Source organism: Scomber japonicus, chromosome 9 (genome assembly GCF_027409825.1).
Source record: "Scomber japonicus isolate fScoJap1 chromosome 9, fScoJap1.pri, whole genome shotgun sequence".
Taxonomy (NCBI): Eukaryota; Metazoa; Chordata; class Actinopteri; order Scombriformes; family Scombridae; genus Scomber; species Scomber japonicus.
The window spans coordinates 9,238,177-9,250,389 of record NC_070586.1 but is presented as its reverse complement, the minus strand read 5'-3'; the positions used below and the strand labels follow the sequence as shown (position 1 = coordinate 9,250,389).

Here is a 12,213-nt window from a genome sequence, read left to right as displayed (position 1 = left end):
CCCAGTTTTCAGATCCAGTGTGTAACTGATGTTGTATGAGCCGGGTGGAAGATACTGCGAATACAGACTGAACATTTCCTCGTGTTAGGAGGTACTTCACCTTAAAAGCGTTCCACTGGCAAACCACAGGAAGGAAACAGCATTTGTCACGGAGGTTAGCGCCTCACTGACGCTGCTCGATTACAATTGATCAGCACAGCAAGATGTGTGTTTTATAATTTCATAACTAGGTTAAAAGATTATAGATAAATAATCAACCCGCAGTGACATACTTTCAAAATGAAGAGCGGCAGTTCGAGTAAACCAGCCAAACCTCCGTCTAGTCATCGAGTAAAATAAGCTTCTTTTTTTTTTCTGTCTATTGAAAACCACGTGTGTCATGCCCACATCACAGGCTCTGAGCGCGATGGTTCACAGCTCGATGGAGATATGCCAACTGCGTGAAAAGCAGCGATATTGGCAGCTTTTGAGGCGGTGTCGATGCTGCGTCATGCTTTTCTGTTGCAGCGATTGCATGTGTCTGTAAAGACGACCCTCAGCTCATACAAAGAAGTTTTAAGTTCACAATAATGAATCTTATTTCTAGTTCAAATGTGAAGTAGGACAAACTGTGTTCTTGCTTATTAATAATGCAATTCTGACTGATCTGGTTACTTTAAATAGTCTCGTCAGATTCTCCAAACCTGCTTTTCTTTTTTCTTCTTTTTTTTGGGCCACTTTGAGGCAGCGGAAACACACACAGACACACATACACACACACACCACACAACTGTCACATCATCACCTTTTTAAGTTGATATGTTGAACTTGTTGGTAAACTGTTGCTGATTTCCACATCCAGCAGTTACACAACAGCATTATGATAATTTTATTTGTTTACATACACCAATTGCTTCATATTAGAAGGGGCTAAAAGGAGCATAGAGCAATGTTAAAAAACAAAAAAAAAACATTGTAATGTAAGGATGGGAGGATGGAAAAGAAAAATACTCATTACATATAGTCCACCTGCTGAATATAAGTCCAATACTCACTTTCTTTTAGCTCTTTTTGTGCTCTCTACTAACTCCTGAGGGAAATATCTGGCTAAATGCTCCACTATGTTCACCAGCTAGCCTACAGCTAACTGTGTCTGTTTGCTGTTTGGTGCTGAGCAGTACTGGTAGTGTACAATGACTTTTTTAAGAGCTTTTTCTCTGAAAACAGTTCAGGCTTTGGGTTAAAGTTGCAGTCAGGCAGCTAAAACAATGAACTGAAACTCACTACAAAGCTCCATAAAACCAAGAGGAGCTGCAGAGTTGCTGATAAGTCTTTTGTAGTTGCAATGGTACGAGCCACACCTCTAACTTTACATTGTTATGGTGAAAAATCTCCATTATATCTGCTTTTAGGATAAGATTGCCTTAAGATAGCACTCCTTTAGAGCATATTGCACTCCTCTTTATACTGCCCCCTTGTGGATCAAGTTTAAAAAGGAGAACATGCAGAAGCTTCAGGTGGTCTTCATGCAGACACTGCTCCAAAAACAGAGGTGGTGTAGTTCAAGCGGCTTGTTCTGTAATGCTGGAGTCAATACTTTTTACCTGAGACACCTGAAATGTACATTTATCTTTAGGCTGAATGTTGTGCGCTACCTTTCACGAATGTGGTGTGTTGTATATGTTTTTTATCTTGGATTAAGAGTCTGTAATAAAGTTGTTGTTGATGATGATATTGAAATATTTTGTTCCTCTCTTCAGCATTGGTGTCTAATTATTTTTTTATGTGTTTTTTTCTTTTATAATTATGCAGCTCTGCTTATGACCGGGACAACAAGATCCGTGTGGCCATTAAGAAGATCAGCCCCTTTGAGCACCAGACGTACTGCCAACGCACCCTGAGAGAGATCAAAATCCTCCTCCGCTTCAAACATGAGAACATTATCGGCATCAACGACATCATCCGCACGCCAACCATTGACCAGATGAAGGACGTGTATCCTTTTCCAGACATTGAAGGCCGAGCCTCAGCGGCATAAATCATCTACCCTGACTTTATACTTCAGAGCATTATAATGACATTTGTTTAGCATCTCAAGTACCAAGAATCTGGTGTTAGACTTGCTGATAATGTCGGTTTTCCTCTTAAACTGAAATCATACCTACATGTCACCAGTGAGGTTTGTCTCACACTTGAGCTTTCATGTTGAATTGGCGTTGAATGATGGGGGTTTGAATTGTGTTTTATTGCATAATAGCCGCCTGTCACCACATATTTGGCAGAAACACTCTTCACTCTAGCCCAGCAGCGACGATACAAACTGGTTAGAGTCTGCAGCCGCTGTCCGTTACATAATGTACTGTGTGCCGTTTTACACTCTGCGTTACCTAAAAGGAAGCCTGCAGCTACTCAGCTCACTGCTTTTCTGCTTTCAAGATAACATGAGCAGTCATCCGCACAAAAAAACAATAAACCTCTTACAGATAAAAGATCGCTCCTTCCCTGAAATGAGCTTTCCTTCACTAGAAGCTCTTCAGTGAGGATGCACCTCAGCCAAATTTGATTTTTTTTTTTTTTTTTTTTTTAGTGCATTGTAGCAACTCGAGCACTAGCTTATCTAACCACCACGACACTTCACGGCCCTTTTGAGATTTGACTGATTTTAGAAGTTGCACAAAATAGCAGTCAAGTCAGCAGTTCATTAAAAAAAACAAGATAATCGTCTGATATGAATGATGCAAAGTTTCTTGTTTTTTTCATTGCAATGCTAACAACCTTAAATCTGGGTGTGCCAGTAAAGCTGAAATATATAATCTGATTTTATAGAACATACCCACACAGTCTAACTTCTGTATGTTTTAAGAAGCTTTTTGTATGACAAGCAAGCAGAGACAGCTCTTTAACCTGACGCTGTGCAGATATATTGTCCAGGATCTCATGGAGACAGACCTGTACAAGCTTCTCAAGACTCAACACCTGAGCAACGACCACATCTGCTACTTCCTCTACCAGATTCTACGAGGGCTCAAGTACATCCACTCTGCCAACGTGCTGCACCGCGACCTGAAGCCCTCCAACCTCCTGCTCAACACCACCTGCGATCTCAAGGTAGAGCTTGCCCCCCCCAAAAAAAAAATCTCCAGGAAAGGCCTTTCTTAATTTAACTGGTTTCAGTTTGCATGTACTGGCTAGCAAAGAAAAGCTGCCATACACTCAAATCTATGAAGTATTCAACAGAAATTGATCAATTAACTTACTAAACGTGAAAATAAACATTTTATTGCACAACACAACATGAAAAATGAGACCAATATTAGCTCTGATGAGTACGAAACTACCATGCAAACATTAATCTGAAGGCTCTGAACATGTTTACTCCAATCTTTTGATGGTTTTAAATTAAAATTAGCATCCAGTTTACTTTACATCTCGTGTCCTCTGATGTTATAACCATGTTAGTTTTTATTTGTCTCTCTTTTGTCCTCAGATCTGTGACTTTGGTCTGGCTCGTGTGGCTGATCCTGATCACGATCACACTGGTTTCCTAACAGAGTACGTAGCCACCCGTTGGTATCGAGCACCTGAGATCATGCTCAACTCCAAGGTGAGTGTCTTCACCTGCTGTGTGTATAAATATATGTTGACATTGACAATAGTAGTAAGGACAAGTGAAAATAAAATCAGTTTTTATGGATAAAATCTGTGTTTTGCATTTTTAATTATGCAAAATGAAATGTGTTGTGGAAGTATATTGTTTATATTTGTCCTAAATTAAATTTTAGATTACACTTTTCTTACAATTTCAATTTGCTTTCTTTCTTTATGAGTCATCATATCTGATATAATTCAACAGTAACACCAAGGCGCTAACACCTAAATCCGAGCCAAAATGATGACCAATATCCCAACTATGCTTAGTCAGGCTTAGTATATACATTATACATATTAATGTTCAATATATAAGACACGCCAGCAGTTTTTATTATATAAGATTCATATGTATTCATGAGTGTGTGTCTCTCTGCCCCTCGCTCTCAGGGCTACACTAAGTCCATAGACATCTGGTCAGTGGGTTGCATCCTGGCTGAGATGTTGTCCAACAGGCCAATCTTTCCTGGGAAGCACTACTTGGATCAGCTCAACCATATTTTGGGTAAAAAAAGAATTATCTTTATATATCTATTTATTTTAGGAGTGGAGTTAGACTGTGGTATGTGTTGTTGTTTTTGTAACAACCAGCAGACACAGAAGAGCTGCTCAGTGTTCACATAGTAAAAAATAAAGTGTGTACAAGTTTTATTATTGGAGGGTTTCGACAAAGATCTTTTTCATTGTGGTTTTCACACCTTGTTTGTACATTACTTTAACAGTCTCACTTTCAATTTGGAAAACACAAACCCTTTTATTCTTACTGCTAATAATAATAACTTTGTTTGTGCAGCACCTCTCATGCAGATACAACTCAAAGTGCTTAAATGAGAAATACAAAGAAACGAACAAAACAAATCACATAGAAGACATAAAAGATTAACAATGATGCAAGTTAACCCAAATTTAACCTAAATTTAAAAAATCTGCATGCTGTCCCTAGATCCAGAGGATGTTATAAACAGTGTAGCGACTACTTTTCTGAAAGGCCGCTGAGAGACTTAGTAGGCTCTTATCTGTGACACGTCTACAAAATCATATTGAAGTCCAGATGACGTTTATTTGAATGAACAAAATCAAAAACATATAAAAACCCTGATGTGATCCGACTGTAAGAATAAAGTGATGAAAGACGATGGTGATGGTGATGACGATGGTGACGGTCAACAGAAAATATCGGAGCTCTACTAACTCCCTTTGTCCAAAACTCCTGCCGCCACCCAAGTGAACAGGTAAAATCAGGGGAAACCACACCCATGTGTCAATCAATCCATGTGACGCAATACGTGCAGTGGAAGCAAATATAAACATAAACAAAACATATTTTGGCTCTTACAAACAGTTCAGGGCCATAAAGGCAGAAAGTAGCCTCACCAGATTTTTGAACGTAGTGGAAGATCTGAGACTTCTTGTCAGGACTTAAAGATATAGTATAGATATTATGTTATTGGAAGTAGAGTATATACTGTGTGTCAGCGGCCATCTCTCAAGGTTACAGATATCCACTATAGCTGAATCATGATGTCATATTTGATGATGTCATGATGCCTCAAAGTTGAGACGATTGTAAGTCTGTTTGTGAAAGTTAACAGTCTGCTTACAACTTTAGAAAACTTTAGGACTAAAATTTCACACTTGTTGTCAGTAGCAACACTTTCCTCGTTGCCAGTCCATAGATAGTTGTTAATATGCGTTTATCAAGCTGTACTTTTTGTGTCTTCGTGCTAGACCACATATGGCTTCTCCCATCTGTCGGTTTGTTGTGTGTTCAGAAACTGTTTTTTTTTTTTTGCTTCATGTGGCTGAAAACTTTTAACAACGGCTTGAGTTTGTGTTTTAACCCTCCTGTTGTCCTCGAGTCAAGGAAGGGAGGGAGGAAGGAAGGAAAGGAGGGACACGAGGAAGGAAGGGAGGAAAGGAAAGAAGGAAGGGAGGAAGGAAGGACGGACGGATGGAGGAAAGAAGGATGGAAGAATGATAGAAGGAAGGAGGGAGGGAGGGAAAAGGAAAAGAGGAAGGGAGGAATGAAGGTCAGAGGAAAGAAGGAAGGTAGGGGGGAGGAAAGAAAGAGAGAAGGAGGAAGGAAGGAGGGAAGGAATGAAGAGGAAGGGAGGAAAGAGAGAAGGAACAGTCAAAACAGACGGGGTCAATGTGACCCAGGAGGACGACACAAAGGTTAATAATGATTTTCTGTGTGTTTTTGTGCTTCAGGGATCCTCGGCTCTCCCTCTCAGGAGGATCTCAACTGTATCATCAACATTAAGGCCAGGAACTATCTGTTGTCGCTGCCGCTGCGCTGCAAAGTGCCGTGGAACCGCCTCTTCCCCAACGCTGATCCCAAAGGTCAGAACCGGGACAACCGCTCCAAAGACAAACACAATTCCCGCTGATGATGGAATTTATTATGAATGTTCGAGAGGTGGTACTGCAGACAGGGAAGGTCATGTCAGTTTAACAATTTCCTGAAGAAATTCCAGAAGAAAATATCATAAAAGTTACGTAAATGTAAAACCCACCGAAGCAGAACAGAAACATGACTGAAGCCTGTGAATAGTCAGGTTTTAGTAGAAAGGAATGTGTCCAATTCCAATTTGTGGAGAAAAAAGGATGAAAATACATTTTTAATAACATTTTTCAGTCTGGACAGCATGTGCACATATTTCTTGTCTCTCGAGTCCAAAAAAAATAGTAGTGGATTGCTGCTTCTCGAAGACTAAAATAAACTTACAATACACCCTCTAAAAATGTTTATTACATTTAGAAAGTACATTTTAGTTTCAGACCTAAATTCTCTGGTAGGTGTCTATGCAGAGGAAGCACAAAATCAATAGTTACACCGTTCAGGTTCATTAATTTTTTAAGTGACTTCTTCATTAAGAATAATCGAACTAGAGCATCTGTTCAAATGTTCTTTATGTCAGATCCAATGAATGTTAGTGGATGTGGAGAGAGGAACAAGGTGCAGCTACAGTCACACAAGTTACATCCAGAACAGTTTAATTTCTTGCTGGATTATAAAGATTGAACTCCAGCTCCTCTGTTTTAATAGTTTATTGAATAGAGGTGGAGGTATACTGTTGTGCAGAGCTCTAACTAATAATTATTTGCATTATCAGTTTATTCTCAATTAATTGTCTAATAGTTAAAGATGCTGTTATACTTCCCCAAGCTTTAAATGTCTTATTTGTATCCTAAAAGAACCCAGAGAGACACATTTTCTATAATTAATGACAAAAACATTGAATCCTTACATTTGAGGAACTGAAACAAAGCTAAAGTGACTAAAATAATTATTCAGTAATCAAAATAGTTGCTGATTTAATTTTCTGTTTAATTGATTAATGGACTAATTGTTGCAGCTCTTATTCTATGTGTCGTCAGTCATTTAACTTTAATAAACTTAAGTATGAAAAGGTTTTAAACATGCTCTAGTTCAGCAAATCCATCATATGTTAAATAAAATGAAAATAAATAATCCTGCAGTATGTGGTGTGTCATGGCGCCCTCTAGTGGACAATCCAGTGTATTGACAATGCTATTGATCGTCTGTATTAACTTTTTTTTTTTTGCTGCAGCTTTGGACCTGTTGGACAAGATGTTGACCTTTAACCCTCACAAGAGGATCGAGGTGGAGGAGGCCCTGGCACACCCCTACTTGGAGCAATATTACGACCCCACAGATGAGGTGAGTCCCATATTTCTGCTCATCTCTCATTCTTCTGTTATTTTAAATTTTTTAAAGCAACATATATCATCTCTGTTGTAAATACCTGAGAGGGGATTAAAGTCTAAAGTCTCACACTCCTATTTCCTGTCTGCTGCCGTGTTGTAGCCTGTCGCTGAAGCCCCGTTCAAGTTTGACATGGAACTGGATGACCTACCCAAAGAGACACTGAAGGAGCTCATCTTTGAAGAAACTGCACGTTTCCAGCCTGGATTTAGATCCTAACATCTCAACACAGGTAAGTCCTCACCACTGCAGTCTAGATTAAAACCAATTTAAAACTCTAGAGAGACGGAGTTAAGAGCTACAGAGGGGAAATAACTAACTTAACAAGCTCAAAAAGATCAGGGGGAGATCCTCGTCACAGTCCCGAACCCGCCTCCGCTGCTTTAAACAACCTAAATGTACCAAGAGTGAAGAGTGTTTTCTGACCTCACACAACGCACTTCAATATAGATTTAAATTTTTGCTCTTGCAGAGTTTGAAGTAGAGGTACTTCACAAGGATAAAAAACACTTTAAAAAGCACCTATCTGAACTGGAACTTTTAAAGGAGCAACACCAGTATAAGTCTGCTTTTTAGTCTGTTTGCAGCAAAAGTACAAACATGAAACTGTGTGAAGAAAAGACGGACATCTATAGTAACGTGAGAGTAACATATTGAGACCATTGACTATAGGCTTTACGCCGATCTGATGGGCTGTATCGGATCGGCCGATATTTAGCATTTTATGTAATTAGTGAGATCGGCTGTAATGTCTTAATTCGCCGATCCGATCAATGTCGTCATGGTGAAACTTTCTGCAGATGCTCCCGTTGCATAGATTGCAGACGGCTTGTGTTTTATCTCTCATTTACTCCGAAGAAGTTCCACACCACCGACATGTTAGTTTGAATCCGACAGCTAGTTTTTGAGACTGACTATTAAGTTTCTCTGCGTAGGATTTTGTTTAGAGGGATAAAGATTCTTCACATCTCCAGCTCTATATTAATATTCTGAGTCTCTACTGGAATATCTTTACATGATTTCCAGTTAAAAACTCCTTATTTATCTTCTACTAGTCCTTTATGCAGCCGCTCAGTTCAGCCTCTTTCTGAAACAGGCCGTTTTAGCTCCTGTCTCTTTAAAGCCCCCCTTAGCAACCACCTTAGCAACCAAAGCTTCTACATAAACTAACTATAGCAGCAGGATTTCACTTCTTTTTCTCCTTCTTTACTCCAAATCTTCAATTTCTCAAATCACATCCGTACATGTTGGAGCTGAAACGATGTGACGGACAATGAAGTTTTTTGAGTCTTGAATCATGAGCTGTGGGATTCAAACAAACATGTGGGTGTTGTGGGCAGACAGATAAAACACAAGCTATTTAACAATCTGAGCAACACTAAAGAACCTCGTGGGGAAGCATCTGCAAAATGTTTCAACAGCACAAATGTACCTGGATAGGAACACGAGGAGGAGCATGCTGAGTTTAAGAAACGGAGCGTGGACAAAGAAGACGTGATCGGATCGGTGATCGGTGATCGGTTTATTTAAACTCACTGATCGTGATCGGCTCCAAAAATCCTGATCGTGTGAAGCCTAGTTGACTATATATGAATATGGACAAAAACCACCCAAAAAACAAGGTATGAATCTAAAAATCACAATCCAGAAGCATTACACTCCTATCTATATGACAACGGTAATAGTTTTTAAAAGATGTTGAATATATAAGAACATAAAAACATACTGATGCCTTTTTAATCTAAAGCTTGAAGCTACATCTGTTTCAGGCCTTTCCACCATCAACATCAAACATTATCATTTCCCACCAAATCACACTCCTCACTCAGACGGTGCTGCCTTTTCCCTCCTTGTCCTCCGCTAAGTACGCTCCCAGCTGCTCCCTGTCAGCCCTCTCAGTGTGATAATAACTAACAGGGTGACATTTTATCATCCGCTCTGTGCCGGCGTATGTATGTAATTACTGTGTTTCCTCTCCGCGGCATTGTGATGTATAACATGGGTCAGCTGAAAAAGGAACAGAGTGTGACATCTTCTTAAATTAGAGCAGCACAAAACAACATGGGCTCCTCTCTGCAGTGGGTGTTTTACACTTTAAAATGTTATTTATACATCTTAAATCATCACTTGAGTGTTTTTTTAACTTCAGTTGTTAATGAAGTGAAATCAGTAGCCAAAGTTTATTACATGAATCTTTTTAAGTGTCTTTTTAAGTTTTTTATATTTTAAAATGTTGCTTGATGTTTTTCGTAATGGTGCAAATTAGACCCTCTATTGGCAAGGCAGCTTTATTTATATAGAGCATTTTATACACAGGAACGAAACACCATGATTAAACAGTACAAATTGGAAACATTAAAATATATCATTTAAAAAAGGAAACCCTGATTTATAATAAAAAGAAAAAGTACAGAGAAGTAGAAAGAGAGATAGAAAACAAAAGGCTAGACTGAAATAGAGCATAAAATATGAGAGTACAGCTTTAAAATAGGTGGTAATAAGTAGATAGGTAGGTAATATATTATAGTATCTGATGCTAAAAACACTCGTCTGCAACTACTAGAAACTACTTAACTACTAAATCAGGGGGAGTCAAACTCATTTTCATTCAAGGGCCACATACAGTTTGATCTGATGTGGACCAGATCATCAAAAGCTGTGTTTCCACTGCAGGAGTTCCTGGTAAAAGGACGGGGTAGGAACTTCTACAGGAGCCGTCCTCTCACTCGGCCCTCTCAGTGGCCGTGTCTCCACTGTAGAGTAGGACCCCTCGGCGACGTCATGAGTTTCGATCCCCACGTAATCGTTGTGCGATTACAAACCTCCTCTGAATCTCTTCGGTGCCATAGACGGCAATCAATGCCTGCACCTCTTCGTTGGTCCATTTGTCGTACATCTTCTTGCTGTTGTCTTGTTGTTTACAGCGGTGTCTGCTGGGCTAATGCTCCCCTTCGGCTGGATTTTAAAAATGCCGGTTGTTTCAGTGCTTTCTGATGGCGTCACAGCCTGCTCTAGGTTTAGCCAATCAGCGCCGGGTTAACCTCAAGCCCCACCCAGGAGCTTTTCAGGGCCAACGGAGTACCTGAAAAGCTCCCGCACCCGTAAAGGTTCCTGTAAATGGTCCTGTGGGGGAGGTTCCTGCAGTGGAGACACGCACCAACAGGGCTGGCCCCGTAAAATTACCCTTAAGTTCCTGCAGTGGCGCCTAAATAAAGAAAAAAAGATAGCAAGGAAGGAAAGAGGGCCAGATTGGACCCCTCGGCGGGCCGGTTCTGGCCCACGGGCCGCATGTTTGACATCCCTGCTCTAAATGACACTGCTTTTATGTGGAGAAAAAAAAGATCTCTAATTCTCACCACTTAACACCATCTATCAAAGGCTCATGTGATAAGTGAAATCACTGTTGTGTTAAAGAAGAAGCTCATTAGACATAAATATGTGGTTTTGTCATGAAGTGTTTAAAATAAAGACAAATCTTCTGTCTTCTCATCACACCGTCACTTTTTTTCTCCTCCCTCCAGATCACTCTGTGGACTGGCTTCTGCGTTTGCCACTGCTCCTCCTCGCCTCCACACTGTTGCTGTGATTTGGTGTTTTTTTTTTTCTTCTTCTTTTTTTGTTATTTTCTGTTTTTTATTCTCCTCTCCCGTTCTCCACATCACCTGGATTCCTTGGGTCTCACTCGTCAAGTCCACTTTGCTCAGGAATGGCGTCAGGAATCAATCAATCAATCAATCAATCAATCATTCTCTCTCTTACTCTCTTTTCCCTTTTTTCTTTTCTCTCTCTTCTCTCTCTCGGAGGTGAGGTGAGGGCAGTTTTCCCATTACAGCTTACAGTTTTGGAGGGGGGGCGATTTTTGTGTTTTAAGCCAAGATAAACAATTGTGTGTGTGTGTGTGTGTGTGTGTGTGTGTGTGTGTCTCTCTCTCTAAGGCGTTCGGCTCTGGCTATTCCTATTCAAGACCTTTTTGTCCAGTTAGATGACAGTGATAGACTATAGCTGTTGTGTTTTTTGGTGCAACTGTCGTGGTTATAACTCAAATGGCACATGTCACAAGTGAAATCACTATTGTGTTAAGAAAAGAAAAAAAAGAAAAGGAAAAAAGCAGCACAACAGACATAAACGAGTTGTTTTTGTCATTAATTATTATTATTGTTTAATCCTCCCTCCAGATGATTAATTATAAGAATCATCCATTACAATAAAATAATAAAAAAAAGGCCTTATGAATTTTTCTAACCTTTATGGCACTGTATGTTAAAAGGGATAACATGATCTCCCTTTATCTTTTTTTCTCTCATCATTTCTCTGGATTTAAAAGAAAAAAAGAAGAAAACCCCCAAATTAAATCAACTGATTTATGCAATTAATTAAAAATCACCAGAGAATAATCAGCGAGAGACTCAACAGGCCACAAAGCAATCACACAAGGTGTTAATGAGGATCTATATTTTATCAAACACCTTGTATTATATCCTTAACACACTCACAGGAAGCCCAAATGCAAATCTACACATATTAATATTTATATCTATATAAATATAGATATATATAGCCGAAAGAGTCTTAGGATATTTTAAAGGCAAGCGTGATGCTAGAAGGTGAATCTGATGAATTTCTAACTTTTTTTTCTCTTTGTTAAAAACACAAAAAAAGCCCAGTGTCACCTCTCATTGGCTTCTTCTCTTAAGATGTCAGATTGTGTATACACGCACCAAGTATCAACATATTTCAAAGCGCAGTGGAAAAGTTTCACCTTCAATATTTCAATATGTTTGCCTTAGCCATGAGAAACTAAAGGAAAAGTCCGTTTATTTCACACAAGTCTGTATGTACAGTATGATTATTTTTCA

The 12,213-nt window shown here is 39.4% G+C and overlaps 1 protein-coding gene across 1 annotated transcript in view; it reads left to right on the top strand.

Annotated features, from left to right (window-relative positions):
• Nucleotides 1-12,213, top strand: part of mapk1 (mitogen-activated protein kinase 1) — a 36,198-nt gene extending 23,985 nt beyond the window's left edge. The window contains exons 2-9 of the mRNA XM_053325014.1: nt 1,792-1,974; nt 2,898-3,087; nt 3,467-3,583; nt 4,018-4,132; nt 5,839-5,970; nt 7,203-7,312; nt 7,460-7,589; nt 10,879-12,213. Coding sequence (XP_053180989.1) covers nt 1,792-1,974; nt 2,898-3,087; nt 3,467-3,583; nt 4,018-4,132; nt 5,839-5,970; nt 7,203-7,312; nt 7,460-7,576 — 964 coding nt within the window. The 3' untranslated portion in view covers nt 7,577-7,589; nt 10,879-12,213. The remainder of the gene's footprint in view (nt 1-1,791; nt 1,975-2,897; nt 3,088-3,466; nt 3,584-4,017; nt 4,133-5,838; nt 5,971-7,202; nt 7,313-7,459; nt 7,590-10,878) is intronic.